Raw genomic sequence first — 23,854 nt, 5'->3', positions numbered from 1 at the left:
AAGCTATCTGGTGAGAAGTAATGGTCAAGTTAATTATTGCATAGATATTTTGCTTGTCAGAATAATTGAAATTATTATGATTGCTTAGTTAAATAAGCAATGATTTGAACTTATAATATCAGCACATTTGTTGTAATATAAATTAGAAGTCAACTCATATGATGCATGCGAGAGTTAATGAATTGTTAGTTTATTCTAATAATATTTGATAGTATTTCTCTTATTTATTGTATATAGTTATTTTTTAAAAATAAAAATGTCTGTAAAATGATATTATTTAGTGGTGTAAATGAGCCAAGTAAGCCTGAATTTGACTTTTTAACAAGCTCATATGTCGAGTATTTCAAGCTTGAGCCCAAGCTCGAGTTAGTATATTAAATGAGTTTGAGCTCGAGCTAGTATTTTAAATGAGCTCAAGTTCAACTTTGATGAGATTTGGTTTTTCAGTTTATGAGCTCACTTGACTAGGTAGATATTTAGAGACAAAAAATATGTTATTTATTAATTTATAATACTTATGCCAGAGGTAGATTCAACTTCTTTTAGTAAGCTATATACATGTAAAAAAAAAAATCCTAAAAGTTATATTGGCAAAAAAAAAAAAAAAATGCTATACAACTTATTAGTTTTGTGTGGAATCTGATTGTGTTGATCAATCGGGTTGTACTGTTGTTTTGGATTTCATGTCAATTTCTTATGCTCCTTGGATGGGTGCAAAGGATCCTCCCTCGCACTCGAAAAATATTCTTCGTACAATGTCTCGACGTTGGTTGTTCAGTTCGAGTGAGAGTAATGAATGACGAAGCAAGATATAAGATTGAGAAGTTTAACAACTTGAACTTCACATTTTGGAGGATGTAAACTGAACATTTGATATATCAATAGTTGTATTTACCGTTGGAAGGAATCACGAAGAAGTCAAATTCTATGACTACGGAGGAGTGAAAAGTTCTTGACCATATTGCACTTGATTTAATACAACTTTTACTTTTCACATATGCTGCATTCAACATTATAAATGAGAAGAATATCGTCAATCTCACGGTCGTATTGACTAAGATGTATGAGAAGCCATCAACCTCAAACAAAGTGTTCTTAATGAAATAGTTATTCAACATGAAGATGTTGGACATCACTTTATGACAGAGCACCTAAATAATTTGAACAATGTAATGAGTTGTGTTCAATTGGCATCAAGTTTGATGATGAGGTGATTATGTTGCTACTATTATCTTCATTTATAGAAAGCTGTGATGGGCTTATTGTTGTTGTGAGTAACTCTTTCGAAAGTTCAAAGTTAAACTATAAGGACATTGTGGGGTTAATGCTTAATAAAGAGGTTCAGAGGAGGATGAACGGTGAATTTTCAAATTATGCTCTGAATGTTGAAGCAAGAGGAAGGGTTTAAAAAGAAATTCAATTAGAGGAAAATTTAAATCAAAGAGAGGAAAGTCTATTTTAGGTAGAGGGAAAGTAGTGTGTTGGAGTTGTGGAAAAAAATGATCACTTGAAGGACTATAAGTTTTAAAGAAGGCCAGTGGTGGAGGTCAAGATAAAAATCATTATGCAAATGTATCTGCAGAATAGTATCGGTCAAATTCTCTTTGATGTTATCTCTGTATAATTATGAATCTTAGATTTTAGATTCAAGTGTTTTTTTTTTCATGCAAGTCCAAATAAGGAGACATTCAAGAACTATACTCAAGGTGATTTGGTTAAGATGCATCTGAGAGACAACAAGCCCTACGACATTGTTGGATAGGGAGATGTAGGTAGATGTTGATATCAAAATATCATATTGGTCAATTTGAAGACTCAATAATGCTAAGCATGTTCCTTGTTTGAAGAGAAAGTTTAGTTTCTGTGAGTCAGCTTGCAAACTCAGACCATGTGACATAATTCACTAGAGAATCATGAAAGGTGACAAACGGAGCTATGGTTATAGCTCGTGGCAGTATTGAAGGAACCCTATATGTTATCAACAAAAGATCATATTATATTGGAGTAGCTTATTCAGATGTTGATGGAGGTCTTTGCATTGAAGGATTGAATATGTGAGTAAGATATATATTCACTTCTTACTAAAAAAAGCTTCCTAGTTTAAAATATAAAAATTTAAATTTTTGTGAAGACTGTGTATATGACAAATAACATAAGGTGAATTTTTCAAATATTGGTTCAAAGGTAATGTAAAATTTTTTGGAGTTAGTGCATATTAATGTATGGAGTCTTACTCCAGTTACTTATATAGGTGAATCTTTTTATTTTGTTATATTTATTGATGATCATAGCAGGAATGTATGGGTGTACTTCTTAAAACACAAGTAAGATATGGTTGATATTTTTATGAAGTGGAATGCCATGGTTGAGAATAAGACATGTTTGAAACTCAAGTGTCTCAGATTAGAATGGTAGAAAGTATCGTGATAAGAAGTTCAAAGAGTATTATGCTTTGAATGGGATCAGGCATGAGTTTGTTGTTCCAAGAACACCACAATAAAGTGGTGTTTCAGAGCGCATGAATAGAACTATCACTAAGCGTTCCAAGAGCATGAGGTACATGCTTGTCTAACTAAGTAGTTCTGGGTAGAGGTATTGAATACTGTAGTTTATCTAATCAATCATGTTCCTTTTGTTACTCTAAATGAGGGTTACCTGAGAAAGCCTGGAGTGGAAAGGAGGTAAGTTTATCTTACCACAAATTTTTTTGGTTATTCATCCTATATTATTGATGCATGATATAGGAGTAAGCTTGATCCAAAAATTATAAAGTGTCTATTTATTGGATAAGAATTATATGAATTTGGTTACAAATTCTGGAATTATCAGAATAACAAATTCATTAGGAACAGTGTAACATCAAAATCTGCTCCAGGATCGTCCGGGCCGATCTGGATCGTCCCGACACGATCTGGATCATCCCGGAACGATCAGTGCAATTTTTGTTCCAGATTATGTACAAAAGTTCCAGGAATGATTTCCTGTAGGGATCGTCCGGGCCGATCTGGGATCGTCCCGGGACGATCAGTGGATGGCACAAGTCAGAGAGCAAATCGTCCTGGAAATTAATTATCGTCCTGAGAAATCGTCCCAGGCCGATGTGAAATTGGTCAAATCGTCTAGGACGATCGGTGCTGTATGCACAAGGGAGCTATAAGGGGAAGTTCTGGTGCTGTATGCACAAGGGAGCTATAAGGGGAAGTTCTGGTGCTGTATGCACAAGGGAGCTATAAGGGGAAGTTCTGAAATCTGGGAGGAAGATCTGTTCTGAAATATCTGTTCTGATTTATTATGCATTTATGATTTCTGTATGATTCTGTCTGTTCTGATATGATTTCTGATCTGATATGATGTAATCTGATTTCTGATTTATGTACGTTCTGTCAGTTCTGATGTGATGTATTTCTGTTCTGTTCTGATATGATCTGATTCTGATTCTGCTCTGATTTGATCTGATCTGTATGATTCTGATTCTGTTCTGATTTGATATACGATTCTGTTCCGATTTCTGTTCGGATTTCTGTCTGATTGTGTTGATGTGGACTCTGAGGATTTTGATTGGAGGTTTGATGTCTTGCTGAGCTGTTGTAGCTCATCCTTGTTTTCTGCGTGGTTTTCAGGTTCTGGGAAAGGGAAGGAAGTCCAGGAGTAGAAGTTCAGAGTCTGATTTGTTATAGGTATTTTGCTCTTTTAATTTTTGTACAGTCATGACTTTTCTGTTCTGTCTTTCTTTCTGTCTGAAAGCCATGAGCTGTATTTGTACATGATTCTTTTGAGGAAGAAAAATATAGATGATTTGTTCCGCTGCATTTGATGTTTCATAGTAGCTCTGTGTGTCTGTTTTGAGTTGAAATATTTGGAAGAATCAGTTCTGAAGCAAATTCCAAAGCCAGATCCTGGTCTGTTTGTTTGGCTGGTCGCGGCCCGGTGCGGGCGGGATCCGTCCCGGTCGGGTTGGGTCGTGACAAACAGAGATGTCAAATTTAATGAAAATGAAATGTACAAGGATAGAAATTACATATTAAAGATTCTTTCAAATACAGTGAGATGGAGGATGATGATGATCAAGAAAACAAAGCTGATGAAGTACGAAGAATACCTTAGTCACTTGCTACTGAAATTATAAGATCTAATAGAATCTCAAGACCAGTACAAAGATATTCTCTTTCCTTATACTATATATTATTGATAAATAATGGTAAATGAGAGTGCTATGATGAGGTCATTCAAGTTGATGATTAAAATAAGTGGGAGCAAGCCATGGATGATGATCTAGATGCATTCACTTGAGTTGAATCAGACTTGAGAGATTTGACACAACTACTAGATGACAAGAGAGCACTAGAGAATAAGTGAGTTTATAGGTTGAAAGAAGAACCAGATGATAACAAGAGTTATAAGCCCAAACTTGTAGTTAAAGGTCTTCAATAGAAGGAATGAATGAACTTAACTAAAATTTCTCTCCATTGATGAAGATGAATACAATCAGAGTTTTACGAAGCATGGAAGTAATGGAGAATTTACATCTAGAGCAGATGGATGTAAATATAACATTTCTTCATGATGACCTTGATGAAGAGTTATATATATTGCAACTTCAAGGATATGTGGTCACAGGTAATAAAGAGCTGATGTATAGGCTCAGCCGCTCAGGAGGAGCTTATATGGGCTAAAGCAGGTAGGGGTGTCAATTTGACTTGACCCAAAACTCGACCTAGATCCCACTTAAAAAATTCTTATTTTTTATCAACCTTTTTTTCATACAGGTCGGATTTGTGTTCGAGATGCTGACTCATTTATAAAATCATGTTGAATTTGGGTTGACCCATAAACTCAAATAAACCCAAATTGACTCGGATCCGTAGCCCTCCTATGCGAACTCGTGTTTGTACCCAAATGGCCATAATTGTGCCCACACCGCGCTCGCCCTCCCACTCCTGTGTCGCGCTCCCACCCTCATGTTTGCATCGCGCTTGCCTAGCTTTCGCACGCTTGCTCCATGCCTAAACTATTTGGACTCGGGTTAGTAGGTCGGGTGGGGTCAACCTGATAGCCCGACGGGTTGGGTCCGAGTTGGAATTTATGACCCATTTATAAAACCATGTTTGGTTAGGGTTAATCTCATGTTTGACTTGAACCCGAGCCGAATATCCATTTTGACACCCCCTAGAAGTAGGTTGATAGTGGTACAAGGGATTTAATAGGTTTATATCAAATAATGAGTACATAATGTACCAGTCATATCACTATTATTGTTTCAATCATTTTTATATGTGTTATGTTATTCTACTTTTGTATGTGAATGACATGCTGGTTGTAGGGTCATACATCGAGAAAATAAAATATATGAAGAGACAATTATCAAAGGAGTTTGAAATGAAAGATTTGGATCCAGCAAAGAAATTCTTCGTCTAGGAATGAACAGAGATAGAAGTGTATGTATACTGAAGTTGTCTTAGGTTGAGTATGTTAAAAAGATGCTTTAGAGATTCAACATGAGTGGGACAAAGTCATTTTTCACTCCCTTGGATAGTAATTTTTAACCATCTAAGGAACAATCGTCTAAATCTGAAGTAGAGTAAGAACTGATATGGAGGACTCCATATGCTTCAACAATTGGAAGTTTGATGTATACTATGATCTGCTCAAAATCTGATACAACATATGTAGTGGGAGTAGTCATCATATTTATGAGTAACTTAGACAAATTTCATTGGGAGTTCTTAGGTATTTGAGAGGATCAGTTGACAAAGCTCTTTACCTTGGAGGTGCTAAGATTGATATACTGGGATGTGTAGATTATGATATTGCTAGATATTTTAATGGTTATTGTGCTCTCAACCACATAAGCTAAGTGCATTGCTATCATTGAGGCTAGCAAGGAGATGAATTGGTAACAAAGTTTCTTGGCAAAACTTGACAAGGGGCAAATGAATGAGAAGTTGCATAGTGACAACATGAGTGGTATTCATCTACCAAGAATGATGTATTCCATGCATGAATGAAGCACATCCAACATCGTTATCTTTTAATCAAGTCGCTTATGGAAGATGATCAGTTATCTTTGGAGAAGATACACACGAACTAGAATCCTGTAGACATGCTGCCAAAGACGGTGATAGTTGATAAACTAAAGCTATGTGTAGCTTCAAATGGTTTTCATGGAAGATGAAAGCAGGATTGAGCCACACTACATGTATTATGATAGATGTTACGGATAGGGAGAATGATTAATTATAACCAGTTTCTAAGTTGAAAATTATTAGTTATGTGTGAGATTTGATTGTATTGATCAATCGAGTTATATTGTTGCCTCAGACCTCAAGTTAATTTTTCGTACTCGTTAGGGGGGGGGGTCCCTCAACATCATGTTGATAGAGGCTTGAACGTCACAATGCTCCAAATTGGCACCACAACGCTGCAAGGCAGCATGACAATTTCTTTCTCGTTTTTCTCAAGGGTGGTGTCCCTTGGTGTTATTACCTTTACTTTCTCTTTTCTTTTGAGTGTAAGAGAATGGCGTAAGAGAGAAGAGAAGCAATAAAAGCGAGAGAGAATAAAAGCATTGAGAGAGTGAGAGAGAAGAGAGAGCTGCACTTATTTTTCCCCATTTTCATATATGATTTCTTAATGTGGTATGGCTCCGTGATTTTTTCCTGATTTCAAATTTTTTAATGTTAAATTCTGGCGTCCTTTACTTTTCGTTGCTTCTATTTTCTTGTTTATTTCATCACATGATTTACTTCCATCCCCAACACAACTAAAATTTTCATAATGTTAATTGCATTTAATGTCATTAATGTATCAGCAAGTTTTCAAATAAAACAAAAACTCCATTACTTATTTTCTAAAAAAAAAGCCTGTTGTCTCTTTTTGAAAAATTAGGGGCAAAGCCCATTCATTTACTAAAAGAGAATTTTACAAGTTAAGAAATTAACAAACAAAATTGTTTGAGCTACAAGAACAACAACAAAAAGAAGCCAAGCTTAAAATAACCAAAAGAATAGAAAATAAGACCCCAAACAAAATGGTGAAAGGACCTATAACAGATGGCTATGTTGTATACTAAATAGGTTTATAGCCCAAAAAACCAAAAATCAAACACCCCAGGCGAGCCAACAGGACCATATATAATAACATTGACAGTCATAACACAAAAACACTAACAACAAATCCCCTAATTGCCCAAAGACCATCTAAGGGGATGAGATGGAAAGTGAGGTATCATCATCGTCCTAGGCGATTAAATTCTCCTCTAGATCAATAGAGAGTCATCATAAAGGCAACCAAACAAAGATGATATGCAACAAACAACAAGTACCAGCAACATATACAAAAGATAACTCATGATACCAACAGTTAAAGCACGACCAGTACATCATCCAAAAGATATTGGGAAATGAATATTCAACCACAAGGAAAACAATATAAATCGACAAAATAAAATCAAATGCTTCAGCTTCTCACAATTTCTCCATTTTGAAGCTTTAGTTGTGATTGCTTTCTTGATTTTAAAACAAACTGTGGAATCCCATTGATGATAGTTTGACCTACATACTTATAATATCATTATATTAGAATGTGTTGAAAGAATTATGATATATTTCATTTGTACATTGATATAATAATTATATGTTGCTACATAGTCATTCTTACATTTTGTTGTTGTTATATATTATTATTCTGACGTATAGTAATTAGAAAAAAAATTATTTTCATCGAGTTGTTTACTATGATTTCTACTTATGAGTACAAATATTTTTTACTTATTCTTTCATCAAACTATATATTTCTCTACCGCCGCGAATATTCCAGGACGCAACAAGTACAAATATTTTTTACTTATTCTTTCATCATGTCACGTGCGTATTGGGATGCACCGCCTTTTAAATCGGAGGTATAATAGAGTGCTATCATAACTATCTATTTTATATTCAATATCTCTTGTTTCTTTGGAATTGAGCAGCGGGATAAATTATCTTAGCTTATTCATAATAAGTATAATTATATTTCATTAAATTCATAAATGTTTGCATTTATTTATTTATTAAGTATATTTATTCTAAATGGCTCTAAGGAGAAGAAAATCTATCAATGCTTACAAAGCTGATAGCCTGTGAATTGTTGAGAAAGATGTGCACATTCCTACAAAACCTCATTATGCTAGTTATCAAGATGTTATTACTCCAACTCTCTATATCACTGTACTCATCATAATGAGGATTGATGGGTTTGTTTAGCTTAATTAAGCGATGCAGAGTAGGGGTGTCAATATTTGACACATCAACTTAGAACCGAAATGGGTCGGGTTCGAGTTCAACAATTCGACCTGTTTCAAAAATCGGGTCGAGTTTAGGTTGACCATTTGACTCGAAATTGATTCATTTTTTACCAGGAAACTTGAGATTGACCAGTTTTCGACCCATTTTTGACCTGAAAAGCGGAAATTGACCTGTTGTTTGACCAAAAACTAACAAATTTTTCACAACCCGAGGTCATTCAGGTCGCGTTGGGTTGACTCGGACTTGAAGCGGGCCGAGTTCGAAAAATTGACCTGTTTGCAAAAATGAATCGGATTCGGGTTGACACGAGTAGTGCCGGTCAATTTCGGGTTCGACCCGAATCCGACTCGTGACCCGAAATTGACACCCTTAATGCAATGAGAAGCCGTTGGCACACCAACCAACAACTTGGGATGGTATTGTGTACTCACAAAGCCTTGGTCTTGTTGGACATGACTTGCCCCTTTGTGAACCTTAGAGATCTTCATGGTCACATAGACATATAGTGATACATGTGACATATGCAACTGGCCCATTTGAACTGATGTGATATGTTCAAATTGTCCATTACACCTATATATTTAAAATATATATTAGCATATACTCCTTTATATATTTTTCATTTAATAAAAGCGCATAAACACAACTTTATACTTATTACATAATAAACTTTATACTTATTACATAATAAGTACAAAAAATGCGAGTGACCAAATTGATAACCCCGTGACCGATGTTTTGGGCAAAATTGTAATTTACTAAGGGGTGGCTAACCAAGTAACCAACCATAGGAAATCATCCGCTGTCTCTCAAAAACCCTCGAAGTGCTGAGCCGTCAACCCTCTCCACCTCATATCGGAGTCTTCTTTCATCAGGTAATTCGTTCTCGCCTCAGTTTCCACTCACCCAATTTCTTTCCTTCCCATTCTAGGGTTTTTGCTGGTCTTCTCTTTCTCTCTGTCTCTCCAAGTTTTCTTTGGAATCTCGCTTGTACCGGTATGATTATTTCTGTCGATTGGATTTATTAGGTTTGAGAAATTGAAGGAAATGAAGTGAAAATCAAATGATTTGTTTATTGATTCAGAATCCGTAGCAATTGATTTGATATTTAGAGCTCTTTAAAAATATATTCTCATACTCAAATTCCCAGCATCCTAAAGCAGGGTGCTAGGCAGCGGAATGTATGCTAAAGATGGTTCTGATTATTATGTGTTACGTTATTTCGATTTTGAACTATACGGCTTCCTTCTTTCCGTTGCTGGATTTGATGAAGCCCTTTGGAGATTCACTATGGGAATGGTCGCCGGTGAAAATTACGTGAATACTGGTACTTGTTGCAGTTGAGAAGATTTGCGCATTATTCTTTGGTTGGAGAATTGGTATTTTGTTATACGTGCAATGGGTCTCAGAAATTTTCTTTTCGGGCGTTGTAAAATTTTAGATGTAGAGGTTGGGAAGAGAAAAAAAAACGGCGAGAACTGGCTTTAATAGTGCAGTTTGCTGGCCTATCAAGTGCAAGGCTTGGGATGGTCATTTGAGATTGTTTCTGATACGTTGCAGAAGTTTTCTTGAGCACTAGTAATGTATGTATTTATGTATGTATCTTAAACTGTAGTAATGTAGTTGACAGTAGATATTGACCACATACATTTTTTTCTGATCATAATATCATTTTATTTTTATTTTATCATCTTGAAATTTACATTTTGTAAATTTTCATTTTTATCACATTTTTGTATGAAAATTCATTTTCATTTTGTTCCTTTGAAGTCCCTTTTTTACTGAAAAATCTGGCGGCCTCCCGATGTTTTCCCCATGTATGGGGGCTTCTAGGGTGCTAGGCTTTTTTCCACTACAAATACAAAAATGTATGTGGTCAATATCGTGAGACATCTCGACAAGGTCTTCATACTCATCATGCTTAAAAAAACATGCATATGTCTTCAAAACTTGCATGGAATAATGCACAAACTTTCTTTGCCAAGTTGGAACAACGCGTACCTTGCACACGAATGTTCCCCCCACTTAGAACAATGCGTACAAGTGCTTTATTTAAAGCTTTTGCATTATACCTTGTGTATGAGGCAGTTGATGACAATTTGACGAATTTGTGGGGAAAGAATGAAATACACACTACTTTTCTCTCTCTTTCTTTGTCACCTTAGTTTAGAGATTATTATTGTTATTATTATTTTGAAGCGGATCAAGTCACTTATAACTAGTCCCCTTCATTTTAAGTGATTCCAAAAAATATACGACTCGTTTTTAAATATAAGTTTACTAGCTTAGTAATATGTTAGATACCTTTGGTTAGGTGTCTTTTATTGCTTTTTTTTCAGCACGTTTTTTATTGCCTTCCTCAGGACGGCCTTTAAAGTAATTAATCTACTTGTTGACCGTGGTCTTTGCTTACTGTAGAAATTAATGGCTTTCCGTTGATCTTCTTTGATAATGCAAAGAATCTTACGTGCTGCACTGAAAAGATTCTTACCTTTTCTAGCAAATTATATTTTCTGGCTTAGTTTTGGTAGCAAATATTGGTGAAACTCCACTTTTTCAACAACTAGTTGTTTAATGATAATAAGTTGACATAACTGTCAACTTATTATGAATTTTTAATAATAGTTTGAAATATGACAAAATTCAAATTCCTATGTTCAGTGCCATACAGAATGGATGCGCCTGAGGACAATTTTACTGAAAACAATGTTGTTGGGGCAATTGATAACTCTGAAAGTGAAAAACAAGAAGTTGAGGAGAATGTTGTTGCTGAAGCAGCTGAAAAGAGATGGTTTGGTTGGCCTGGTGAGAGTGTTTTTCGTATCTTAGTTCCTACCCATAAGGTAGGTGGCATCATTGGACGAAAAGGGGAATCTATCAAGAGAATGTGTGAGGAATCAAAAGCTCGTATTAAGATTCTTGATGGGCCTCCTGGTGTTCCAGAAAGAGTGGTAAGAAATTAATTTGTTCATACTTGGGGTTTGTGGATCCAGTCAATGTAAAGTTTTTCAATGTTTTCTTCTGTTCATGATTATAGTTTCACAAAGATATAGCTAATTGATTAATCATTTAGTCCAATCTTGATGTTTGAATCTGCTATTCTATGTTTACTTAAATATTTAAGGTTAAGTATTCCTAGTGATGATATTGCTATTTAACACTCTCAAGATTGCTTTTTGCATGTTTCCCTTTGAAACTAAAACTTTTTATCAACTTATGTCAGGAATTTAATTTGACTTTTGTTTTAGAGGTATCATGGCAGTGTAACCTTGGAAGGAGCATGCAGTTATTGTATATATAACTCAATTTTCATCACTGCTAGTACTATGTTTGATATTGCTTAGATTTTGTTCATGTACAAGCTACATTTATATTGCTTAGATATTTTCTTAGTAACTATGTTTGATATTGCTTAGATTTTGTTTCATGTACAAATTACATTTTTATCGCTTAGATATTTTCTCTTTACCTTACCTTCATACTCTGATAGTAGTATGTGCTTCCTAATTAGCCTCATTTAATTTTCTAATTCGTAGCCGAACTACTTGTCAATTTAGTGTAAATTGCACACTATTTTAAAATAATAAAAAAATGCTGTGATAAATAATTTTAATCAATTACCTAAAATTTGTAAGTCATTCACTAGAGGCTCATGGTGACAGAGCTAAGATGATTTTGAGGGATCAAAAGCGATCTCATCTTAAGAAGAATAATGTGTAAGACCTTTTTTAAATAATATAGATGGACTTGTATGTTATCCTATTTATTCAGCTTATTATGCTGTTACTGTTGTTGCCAAAAGTAGAACTTGTGTAAAACTCTTCATTAGGAACTATCTTAGAATTTTCAATGAAACAATTGCATTAGCCTAAACATGAAATTAATCAAGTGTTAGAAGTTGAATCTAAAATTGAATTTAAATATGAGGTCATTTTTTGAGGAACGATGAGCGATAATTCATAAAGCTTGTGGTTGAATCTTGTGACCTATGATAAATAATCTTCACTTCAAACCATTGGGCTACAAAACTTTGCACATGACATCACTTTTGAAACAAAAAATAAATTATGATCCGAATATATCCCTCACTTTTGAAGTGAGCGAGTCATAACCACTGAGAGCCTTAAATTAAATGAGCAATATAACAATATTTCTCTCGAGGAATCTAAAATACTCCTTTGATTTGGATTTTCCTTAGAACCTATCTTATAGGTTGCAACAAAACTTATGAATTATCAAAGTATATATATATATATATATATATACAAGCTTGAATTAGGTTTTAGTATATATGCACCTTGCATGAAACTAAAAAAGTGTTAATCGTTGAATCTAAAATTGAATTTTAATATGAAATTGTATTTGAACCCAAGCTTAAATTAGGTTTAAATATATTCCTAGTCTTAAAAATGACCTGCTAAGATTGTTAAATCATAGAAGCAATCTAATAATGTAGATCTTGATGAATTATTTGCTGATAAGGTCATTCAAATCAATATCAATTTTATTTATGGTTTTCAGTTTATTATTTTACAAATTTATAAAAAAAAATCGTTTTTTTTGGGCATGTTGAATTACATTAATATTTTCATGGATTCATGTATTATTACTTTTTTTAAGAATCTATGCATTTGATTTCAATGGTACATAAATCATTATGTTTAATCATTAAGTCATTTTAATTAGTTTTCTTTAAAGTGGTTCTTTGTCCTTACGATATAAAACGTATTCGTGTGTTTTCTTACTTATCAAAGTATGAATTTATGCACTCTTATAATAATTTATTTAATTTTTTCGTTATAATGAGCTCTCTTTACAATATATGTATTGGTGTAAAGTTGTATTGGTATTGATGGTGAATATCAGAAGTACTTTTCCAAGTCAAAAGATGGATATTCATGTGATGATAAGATGATTCATATATATCTTTATTGAAATCCGACAATGATGCAAGAGATTTAACGGAAGAGTTCACCTTAGCTCATGCTATTATTTTTATTCTTCTTTATTTGTTGAGCGATTCATGTTCTTGTTTTTATTTTCTTCGGTTGTGTTCCTCTGGTTGTAACTTTTTTCTTGAGATTTTATTGCTGTAGAGGTTTTATCAAGTTGAGTTTGAGCAATCGAGCTTCAACTTAAATTCAAAATTTTGATTTCCACCAGAGTAGAAGTCTAAAATTATAGATTTCAAGTTGATTTCGAGCTGATTCGCTTGAGTTTATGATATATATATAATTTGTTTGTCTGTGTGTGCACACAATATATATATATGTGCATTTTTACATATTCGGTTGATTTTGATTTATATCTATGCAATTTTAGTTGATTAAAATTCAAACAATTGTCAAATGAGTTATAAATTTTTGAAAATGATTACCCGCCCCACCACTTGTCTTCTGTTGTTGTGTTGTAACTCTAATTACTTTCCTCTCAGGTGGCTTCCTGAGCTGCTTATGGGAACTCATTGTTGTTCCTACGGTTTTTTTTCTGTTGCGGTTTTACTGTTTATCATCCTGTGATTTTCTTCGTGATGCTGTCTATATTATTTGGTGTTATTAGGTTTATTATTAGTTATACTTGACTACACTCTTCCATGATTTTGAGAGATCCAATATTCTTGTACGATTGTGAATTACTTTTTTCTCTTTTCTTCTAGCTTTTTTAATCCTTTTCTTTATAATTATTGGTCATTGATGTGCTTGATTATTATGAATAGTCTGGTTTCTTTTCTATGCACAAATCTTTAAATGGCTTGCTCGGCTTTCAACGTCCTTAATTTTTTTTTTAATTTCTAATATATGGTCAATATCTTTTAATTTGAATTGAATTGACAGTTTCATTTTAATCGACCATTATAAATAATTGTTTTTAGATTAATAGTTTACATTTTCTTTACAGTTTGCTTGTTTGTTGCCTCGATTGATGGCATCTAAATCTTTTTTATCAAACTACAGAAATCCTTGATTTATTCCATTGATTAGTCATTTAAAGATAAATCTTTTGCAGCATTTTTATGTTTGCTATGTGAACCAAGTTTTGCCCCCCCCCCCCAATTTATTTCTTCTCTAGGATTTGGGCTCCTAGAAACTTCATAATGGCTATGTGCTGATAGACTCGGGTCAATAGGACAACAACAATTTGATATATTGAAATTGGTGGTAGTTTGGAACTTATTGTTTCTTTTCATTATTAATAAGTATAAATCTTGATTAGATTATTTTTAATATCTTACGACTTGCTAAAAAGAGAAATGAATTGAGTTAGACTCTAATAAAGTTTATATTTTTCCATCACTTTATCGGAAATTTCCTGGTATCCTATAGAGTCATGCGGATATACGAATAAAATTGTTTTTCAGTAATTTCTTCCTATTTTCCTGTGCTGCGTTTTGTGATGCCAGCTATTTCAGCTTCAAATCAGCAGATTGAATTGTCTTCTTTCTGCAGGACCACTGATGTGCTATAGAGTCTTCATGTGAACTTTTAATTCCCCTTTGTTTTTTAAACCACTAAAAATCATTATAAATTTATAAATTTCGAATTATCTGTAGTACTTAATTTATGTTTGGTTTGGGTATACTTTTTCACTTATTAGCTAATGTTACGTTGGCATCTATCTATCTAAATAAGAGGAATTATATTTGTTAGCTTCCAGCTTATTTTTTAAGGATATATATCTATAGGGGTAGGCCACTATCCTTCTATATGGATGGGGACGTTTTTTGTCTCATGGTTTTGTTTTTTCTTATTTTTTCTATAATGCAAAAAAACACCCTAATGGATGGTAAAGATTGTGTGATAAATGATTCACTAATTTAATGGTATATATGGCACTCAAATAAATTTAATTTTTTAGCATTTATGACATTACATCTATTACATTTCTAATTGATTTGATTTTTGAAAAAAATAATATTTTTAGGGAGGATTATTACAAGTTATTATGCATTCAAATATAATCATTAGTCAAGTCCTCATTAAAAGTGATGAAATTGTATAACGAGTCAAATCTAATCACCATTCAAGTCTTCATTAAAAGTGATGAAATTGTATCACTAGGTTGGTCTTAGTCTGTAGATCAGCATAAATATTTTTTATTACGGTTGAAGGTAGTAACATAAAAATTTTATTTCATAGATGATGATTTTTTTCTATAAGAAAACTATATATATAGAAGTCTAGAAGATAGGATGTTTTGTTCTCGCACATCTATTCATCCACTTATTTCAATGGTTGACATTTAAAGTAGATCATCCACCTTTTTAAATTCTCAATGCCATATTTAAATACTTAAATGTATTTTAAATATTAACCATTCAAATTTTGTGGATGAGTGGTGTAAGATGAATGAAGATTGACTCATATCCTTGTAAGTATATAGTAGTCTAGTGCATTTCTTCTGATGACTAACTTTATGCTATAAAATTCATATTCTATTATTGCTGCATCTCTTAGTAATTCATGGTCAGCAGCTTAAAACATGTGAATTTACATTGGGCAAAATTTTAATGACGCCAGCTAAATTAAAATTGTAACATAATAAGAATAATTATATAATAATATAATGTAATGTCGTTGTTACTGATACAAATTATATCTAAAAAAAAGATTATTTCAGAGAACACATGAGGCTTCCAACTTTGGTACCTTACATCATCATTACCAAACGATCTGTGCAGGTTCTGTCTGCTGTCATAAGGCATCAAATCCCAAATCTTCAATGTCAGTGAAAATAGAAGAACAATGATCCAGTTTGCGAGGTTTCATCTTTGAGCATCAGTGTTGCAAAATTTGATCTAAGCACTTTCAATATATGTTGGACGAACATCTTTGCCAAGAAGCTCAAGATTTGATCGGGTAAACTCAGATCCTGGTTTGTTGGTTTTTAACAGAAAAAACTCCTTAAAGTAATTAAGAAGACATAAGTGGGGTTTAAAAGTTGGGTAGATGGATTTGCTATTCTTTATGAAACTAAATGCCATATGCTAATCTCATATACACACCAAATTAGCATTCAAATTCACATTCAACAAGAATTGCAAGAAACTGAATATTTCTTACAAAGGAAAAAACCCTTTAATATGAGTTGGCATTTGCTAGCATAATGATCTTAAGATAGTGGAAATTGGTATTCCAAAATTCATGTAAAAACTAAATGAGTAACTGAACTTTAAAAACATACTAGTATGGCTACATTAAATTCAATTTAAAATGCTTTAACGTACTGTAGCTTTAAGAGTTAACTTACTGTGCTTTAAGAGTTCATTTACATGACTTTGAGAATGTGTTTGCCTACCAGGAACTTCGACAAGAACTTTAATTCTTATGCAAGCTTGTTAATGGGGCTATGATAAGTGGGAGTCATACAAGAACTTTGTGGATTAAATGATTAATTGTTTATTTTTGCTCATAATAAAAAAAGGAGGATAAAAAGATATTAAGTAAAATGGCCTTTAATTTGTTTACCTAGATGAGTTAGGCTTTGATATCAATTTGAAGTAATTTACAAATAATCTAAAAATTAGAATATTAAGTAACTTGGACCTACTCCTCTGGATTACTTCATGCATAAGAGCATTCAAATTAGAATTGTTAAAACAAAATGCCTTTTTTATCTACTCGCTTTCAAGCTTTATTGAATGTTCTTCTATGCATTGGGTCCAAATGTTTAACAAACTTAAAAAAAGCAACTTATCTTCAACAATAATTTCTGAGTGATTATTCCTAAGCTACAATGTGATAGCTTAAGCTTTTAGGTCAATTGTTTCCTGATTTAACATGGTTTTAAGAACAGTTAATGGATTGTCAAAATACTGCTAACTGCCAATTGTTTTCCAGCTTATGCATGCAAGGCCTATACTTTTGCCCTATCTTGTATCATAAGTTATGATGAGCCTATTTTTTATTTTGTCCCTGAGAATTTAAAGTTATTCTGTATAGCATTCTAATCAATTGCTCTTTAATTTGGACTTTGGAATAGGTATCAGATTTGCCTATACATACCAAACAACCCTAATTTTATGAGGAAAAACAAGAAAATTTAGTTCTTAACACGATATCTTAAATGATATCCTTTTTTGTTTTGTATGTGACTAATATTTCTTAGTCCAACCAATAGTAGACAATTAATGCAATATTTTAAGATGGTGGATATGATGTTTCTCTGATGTTTGATATTTTCTAGGTAAATCGTATCTCTAGAAGTATTTGATTAGCTTAAACGTGCAAAAAAATTCCTATATTGTCATCCTTAAGGATTGAGCTCTAGATCTTTCCTTTTAGAGTAGCAGTTCGATGCCACTGGCCACTCGGAGGATGTTGTTGCACATTAACTTCAACCCAGCCATTCGTTGACTGTCTTCATTGCCTTCCATTGACAGGCCTTTTTATTTGAAGCCTGGCATTTATATCATGTCCCTGAATTTGAATTGTATTGATAATTTCAACTTGGTGGGTGGTAATCTTTATAAAAGCTTCCTGAGCATTGACTCTATCTATATATCTTTCCAATGCATATACATACATGCACTCTTATCTTTATGCCGGTGCATTTAGTTCAATCACATCATGAGTCAAAACAAAAAGAGAGATTTCCTAGAAGTTCCCATTGAAAGGAGTTTTTGAGCTCCACGCAAATTTAACTATGTTACTTGAATATAATTTTCTTGGCATACTTCTATGCTTTTTGATTGAAATTTTATTTTCAGTTACATTTATCAATGCGGGGCAACTTTTTTTAAATCCAACTCTTGCAGCTAAATATTGTTTTTTTGCTTATATGATGGATAATAAGTATTTTGTCAGTTTTTGTTTTAGTTTTTCTATGTATTTTATCCTTGGGTTTTCTTTTCTTTCCTCTCAGCATTGTCTGGCTGATTTTAAAATTGTATTTATCTCTATGGCATTCTTTCGAAGGTAATAATTTCAGCAAAGGAAGAGCCAGATTTGTCAATTTCACCTGCTATGGATGGTCTTCTGAAGGTTCATAAACGTTTAGTGGATGGCGTGGATGGGGATTCAACTCATGGTCTACCTAATTCCGGTAATGCTGTCTTGACAAGATTATTGGTAGCAGCAACACAGGCGGGATTCCTCATTGGAAAACAAGGATCAACCATCAAATCTATCCAAGAAACTTGTAACTCTGCTGTTCGTGTTGTTGGTATGGGACCCTTTCTCCTTTTATTTACTGAATCAAGCATTTCTTATTAAATTATTGTGGTCACTATCTGGTTTTAGTTTCTTTCTTGCAGTATTTGGTTTGTAGTATTGTAATTGAATGGGCAAATTAAAAAAATAACCATTTTGTTTGATGTTTTATCTTTCATGGAGCAAGGCATATATGCTATGCTCAATTTCTTAAATGCCTATCCTGAAATATCTAAATATATATTTATCTGCTGTAACATTTTCATAGTAATCTATGCAATATGTATTAAATTAGAAGAGCTTAACTTTGTGTGTACATATTTATGTAGGAAATAGACTTTTTTCTTCTTATAGGAGCAAAATAACCATTCTCTTTTTATTTTTCTCGTGTTAATCATCTTTTATTGTCTTCAAACTAAATATACCTTATTATCAAATTTAGTTTAGGTCCCACTTATCGGAGTGCTCGTTAAAACTCCCTCGCCGAATAAAAGAAAAGCGAGCGGAGGCCGGGGCCGAATTTTCGGAGCCCACACGGAGTTTGTTAAGCTGGAGGGGATAATGGCTTATGTTTTTCGTTACTTAGTTTCCTTTTATTTTTTGTAATGCTATTTTGTTTGATGTTTTATCTTTCATGGAGCAAGGCATATATGCTATGCTCAAGTTCTTAAATGCCTACCTGAAATATATAAATATATATTTATCTGCTGCAACATTTTCATAGTAATCTATGCAATATGTATTAGATTAGAGAGGTTAACTTTGTGTGTACATATCTATTTAGGAAATAGACTTTTTTCTTCTTATAGGAGCAAAATAACCATTCTCTTTTTAATTTTTCTCGTGTTAATCATCTTTTATTTTCTTCAAACTAAAGATGGCATGTTTGATATTTATGCCATGAAAATTACATATAAGTTTGAGTTTCATAATAATTTAACTATCCATCAAGTATGCGAAAGAGCAAAAGAATGATTTGCTTACATGTTTAAGCCAACAGAAATATTTAGGGATTATTTTGGACCAGTTTTATTTTTTATTTTCAAAGAACATTTTTGTAGTTCATATTTAAGTAAATTTTTAAAAAATCAACTTATTTTTTAAAATAACCAAAAGAACTTTAAGGTGTTTGAGTGTTTTAAAAAATAATTATCACCACAGGTCACTACCATCATCTTCGTCGGGCCAGTGCCACCATCGATGTTGTCTACAATAGTCGGTTGCTTCTGTCGGCACTTGTCTCCTTCATCAGCTTGTCGAACATCATAGTTGGCTTGCTAGCGATAGTTACCACGACCGCATAAATAAAAAAAGAGAGCATATTTTTAAATTCAAAATATGTTTTATTTCATGACAAAACATGAGCAAAACAAAATAAATTTATAAACTAAAAATAAAAAGACAAAATGATCCAATTGTCCCTTAGTTTTTATCCTTTGTGTTCGTCAATCTAAGTAGTCAGATTCTCTCTTTCTATAGTAAATAATCTGTATAAGAGTATATATGTTATTTAATCATAATTGAAGATCATACCTACCAGTAAATCAATCAGATCAACCACGTTTCAAATCCATTTGAAGGAATCTATACATTGAAACCATGGTTATCTTCTAATGCATTAAAAACATCCATTGAGATTTTGATGAATACGATCAATTATCCAATGTTATCATAAGTTATGAAAATCATTAATGTCCCTAGCTTTAATGATGTCAATGTAAAGAATTAGGTGATTTTAAACTAAGTCCTTGTGGTGTATGTTCAAACATTTATTTCTTTGTATCTATTGAGTTTATGTTTGTTCAATATTTGGAATTAGCATTTTTTTAATTCTTCTTTTATTTAGATCTGTTGATATGAGGGGTCCTGCTGATTAATTTGTTGTTCTCTTTCAAATTCTTTTATTTAGCCATTTTCCGTCAATTTCTGTTTTCCACTTTTTTATTTTGTCAGAATGGGTGGTCAGCAAAGAGTATTCAATGAATTAACCTACTATTTGTTTATTAAATTTGTTTACTTTTGAAATTGGTATCACTAAATTAAGTGACTTAAAGCCCAACTAATGTGTAGTTTGTAATTTATTTGTTTAGAGGTACTTTTTTATCATCCCTTATGCTTTAGGTTATGCTATTTGGCTCATTATTTTTCAGTGTGAGATTGTTCGTAAAATAGTGTTTTTATGTCTTTTTAAATGGAGAAATAAAACAGTTATAAAGGGCTCATCTCATACCAGATAAAGTTGGTTTAACTTTTAAGCATATCAAGAAAACTATTGAGCTCATGGATTTTTTTAAAGTGAGACTTTATGAATTTTTTTGGTAAAAAAAAGGAATCCCTAGCTTGATTGGTGTGTTTCCTAATGCATGGATTAAATTTGTGCAGAAGATCTCCCTCCTGTTGCATTGCCTGATGACAGAGTTGTTGAAATACAAGGCGAACCCATTTCAGTGCATAGGGCGTTGGAGATGGTATCAAATCATTTAAGGAAGTTTCTGGTTGACCGTAGTGTGCTTCCATTATTTGAGATGCACGTTAGTAATTGCCTCAGTTTAAGATTAACGTCATTTAAAATAGTTTGGCCTAGCATCTGTGACTTTAGTACATGATTTATGTACATAAATATTCAAAATTTATGTGAATTTCACTGCAGACTTCAATTCAGAATCTGCATTTGGAACACAGCATTGCACCAGCTCAACCTTGGGGCCATCCTCAAGGCCTTCCCTCAAATGCTGGTTCAGGCTACGGTACCAATCCTCAATTCATGCCTTCTCGTCCTCATGACAGTTATTACCATCCACCCGACCTTCCTTCATTGGAAAAACAACCTCACCATGGTATATCTACGTACGGACGCGACGCACCATCCATGGGCATTCATTCTGCAGCTAATCAACAATCAGCACCAACAATGGTTGCGCAGGTGAAAAATACTCTTATTTGTTTGATATTGTTAGATTAGTAGGTTTCTGGAGTTTATTCTGTGCTCTGTAATTTCTAAACTGTTCATATTTTTTTCAGGTCACCCAGCATATGCAAATTCCCCTTTCTTATGCAGATGCTGTAATAGGGGCCGCTGGAACTAATATCAGCTATATCCGTCGTGCCAGTGGAGCAACTGTAACTATACAGGAAACAAGGGGTGTACCAGGAGAAATGACTGTGGAGGTTATTGGAAGTGCTACACAAGTTCAAACCGCTCAGCAACTGATACAGGTCTGATGCTCTATCACACAGCTGATCATTGCATGTGCCTTATGATGTTTCCTAGACATATTCTGATCTGTTTCGACTTTTTAATTAGGGTCCTATGGTCTAGTAAAAAATTTAATGGGTCTATATTTTGTTTTTAAAATACCTTACTATATCAGCCTGCTTGGGACATTTGTGAAGCTATATGCCAATTTTAATTAAACTTGAATTATGGAGGTCAACCTTAGAGTCTAAAGGTTTTTGCTTGAGTAGATCTAAAACTGAATATATGGAGTGTAATTTTAGTGGTAATAGGCCTAGTGAGGGGATTGTGACTTTGGCCTTTGGGCGATCAAGTCTTTAATAAGAGTACACATTTTAGATATCTTGGATCTATTGTTCAGAGTGATGGTGAAATAGATGGGGATATTATCAGCAGAATTCAAGTTGGATGGTTGAGTGGAGGAATGCATCATGCTTGTTGTGTGATAGAAAAGTCCCCCTCAAACTTATGGTGGTGAGACCTGCAATGCTTTATGGTGCCGAATGTTGGCCATTAAAAGAGAAGCATATTACTAAGTGTTGCAGAGATGAGGATGCTCATGTGAATGAGTGGCATTACTCTTAGAGATATGATATGAAATGCGCATATTCTTGAAAACGTTGGAGTAGCTCCAGTGGAAGATAAAAAAAAATGAGCATATTCTTAGAGAGTCGTCTTTAGATGGTTTGGTCACGTAAAACGGCGGGCTGCCGATGACCTAGTCAAGAAAGTAGAGGTATTAGATTTGACATATGTTAGGAAAGGTAGAGGTAGACCTAAAAAAAAAGACTCGGTTAGAGAATATTAGAAATGATCTTTCATTATTAGATTTAAACGAGAATTTGACTTTTAATGGAGAAAAAAAATTCTTGTAGCCGACCCCACGTAGTGGGACAAAAGCTTAATGTCGTTGTTGATGTCACTATTCTGCATCCTTTAATAGTTGATGCTTATTGCTTTGATATGATTACCTTTCTGTGTTGCCCTTTTTTTAATATATAGTAAAATTGACTTATTTGCTGCATTTACTTTGCTGTAAATATCTTAACATTATTATCTGTGAGGTAAAAGAAATAATTATATGAAGAAAATGCCTTTGTTTCGTGGACCTTTGCAAAATTGTTTTAGAACTAGCGTAGTAGCAGCTGCAGTGCTTTAGATCTTCTCTCTATAAAAGTCAAAACATGGGTTGAAAATGAAAATTTGTCCAGCAATAGATTCTTTACCTTGAACAGGCATCAACTGGAAGTTCTTTTCTGGTAGACTTTTAGTTCCTGAAATTTCTAATTTACAGGTAAAAATTCTGCTGATCATATTTATATTGCAGAATTTCATGGCTGAAGCTGCCGCACCAGCCGCTGCTGCTGCAGCTGCGCCGACCGTGTTGGGCCAAGCTGATCAGGGTTACACTTCCTACCAACATGGTCATATTTATTCATCTCCGGCAGCCAATGCTGGGCTTCCTGCTCATGCTGCAGCAGGATATGCGTCTGCTTATGGTTCTACTTATGGCTATTAAGGTAGGCATGAGATGTGATCAATGCTATTTTAAGATGATTGAAGAAACTTATCGAACAATATATGATTAAACTGTATGAATGAATTTAGGGGAATGCTAATGTGTCTTAATTGAGTCTTGAACATTTATGCTTAGTTGTCTTTGTGTGCAATATGTAGCTTTTTTAAAACTTGTGATTGCCAATCGTTTGTTTTCTCTTATACATAATGTGAAATTGCATCTAAAACAATTTGAATTCTGAAAGCTTTGGTTGCAGCTTCATTTGTAATATCTCCGTAATACTGCCGATCTCAAAAGAAAAAAAAATACCGTTTACCCAAATTCCTCTTACTCTTTTCTTTAAACTCAACTTATGTAAAAGGAATGCCGCAATCAAACAAGGCCTAAATAGAGTGAAAGGTTTCAATTAAATTAAAGATTTATACACTACTGACATTTATAACACAGACATTGTAATTATTTTTGAAGTTGTGGTATTTCAATTAATTGTAAGGTCACTATGTATTGATGCAATTGGTGGTTTTTTTTGTCGAGATCTTCACCTTGATTTGAACTAATATAATTACTTCAAAATTTTTTTTTAATGATTGAGATCATAATTTATTTTCATATAAAAATAAGTTTTATAAGAGGATGAATAAAATAATAACTATGATTAAATAAAAATGTT

The 23,854-nt window shown here is 33.3% G+C and overlaps 1 protein-coding gene across 2 annotated transcripts; it reads left to right on the top strand.

Moving 5' to 3' along the window:
* The first annotated feature begins 9,001 nt into the window (after window positions 1–9,001).
* Window positions 9,002–23,384, top strand: LOC110110471 (flowering locus K homology domain-like). Of its 2 annotated transcripts, none has more exons than XM_020841960.2 (7): window positions 9,002–9,157; window positions 10,944–11,233; window positions 18,197–18,443; window positions 20,813–20,961; window positions 21,081–21,353; window positions 21,452–21,646; window positions 22,993–23,384. In XM_020841960.2, the coding sequence occupies exons 2-7, from the start codon at window positions 10,955–10,957 to the stop codon at window positions 23,182–23,184; spliced, it is 1,335 nt and encodes a 444-aa protein (XP_020697619.1). In that variant the 5' UTR covers window positions 9,002–9,157; window positions 10,944–10,954; the 3' UTR covers window positions 23,185–23,384. The 2 variants fall into 2 exon arrangements, with proteins under 2 accessions (XP_020697619.1, XP_020697620.1); XM_020841961.2 differs by having other exon boundaries at window positions 9,146–9,278.
* The last annotated feature ends 470 nt before the right edge of the window (window positions 23,385–23,854 follow it).

The sequence above is a fragment of the Dendrobium catenatum genome, unplaced genomic scaffold (genome assembly GCF_001605985.2).
Source record: "Dendrobium catenatum unplaced genomic scaffold, ASM160598v2 fragScaff_scaffold_1520, whole genome shotgun sequence".
Classification (NCBI taxonomy): domain Eukaryota; kingdom Viridiplantae; phylum Streptophyta; class Magnoliopsida; order Asparagales; family Orchidaceae; genus Dendrobium; species Dendrobium catenatum.
This window is presented reverse-complemented; position numbering and strand designations above follow the sequence as displayed.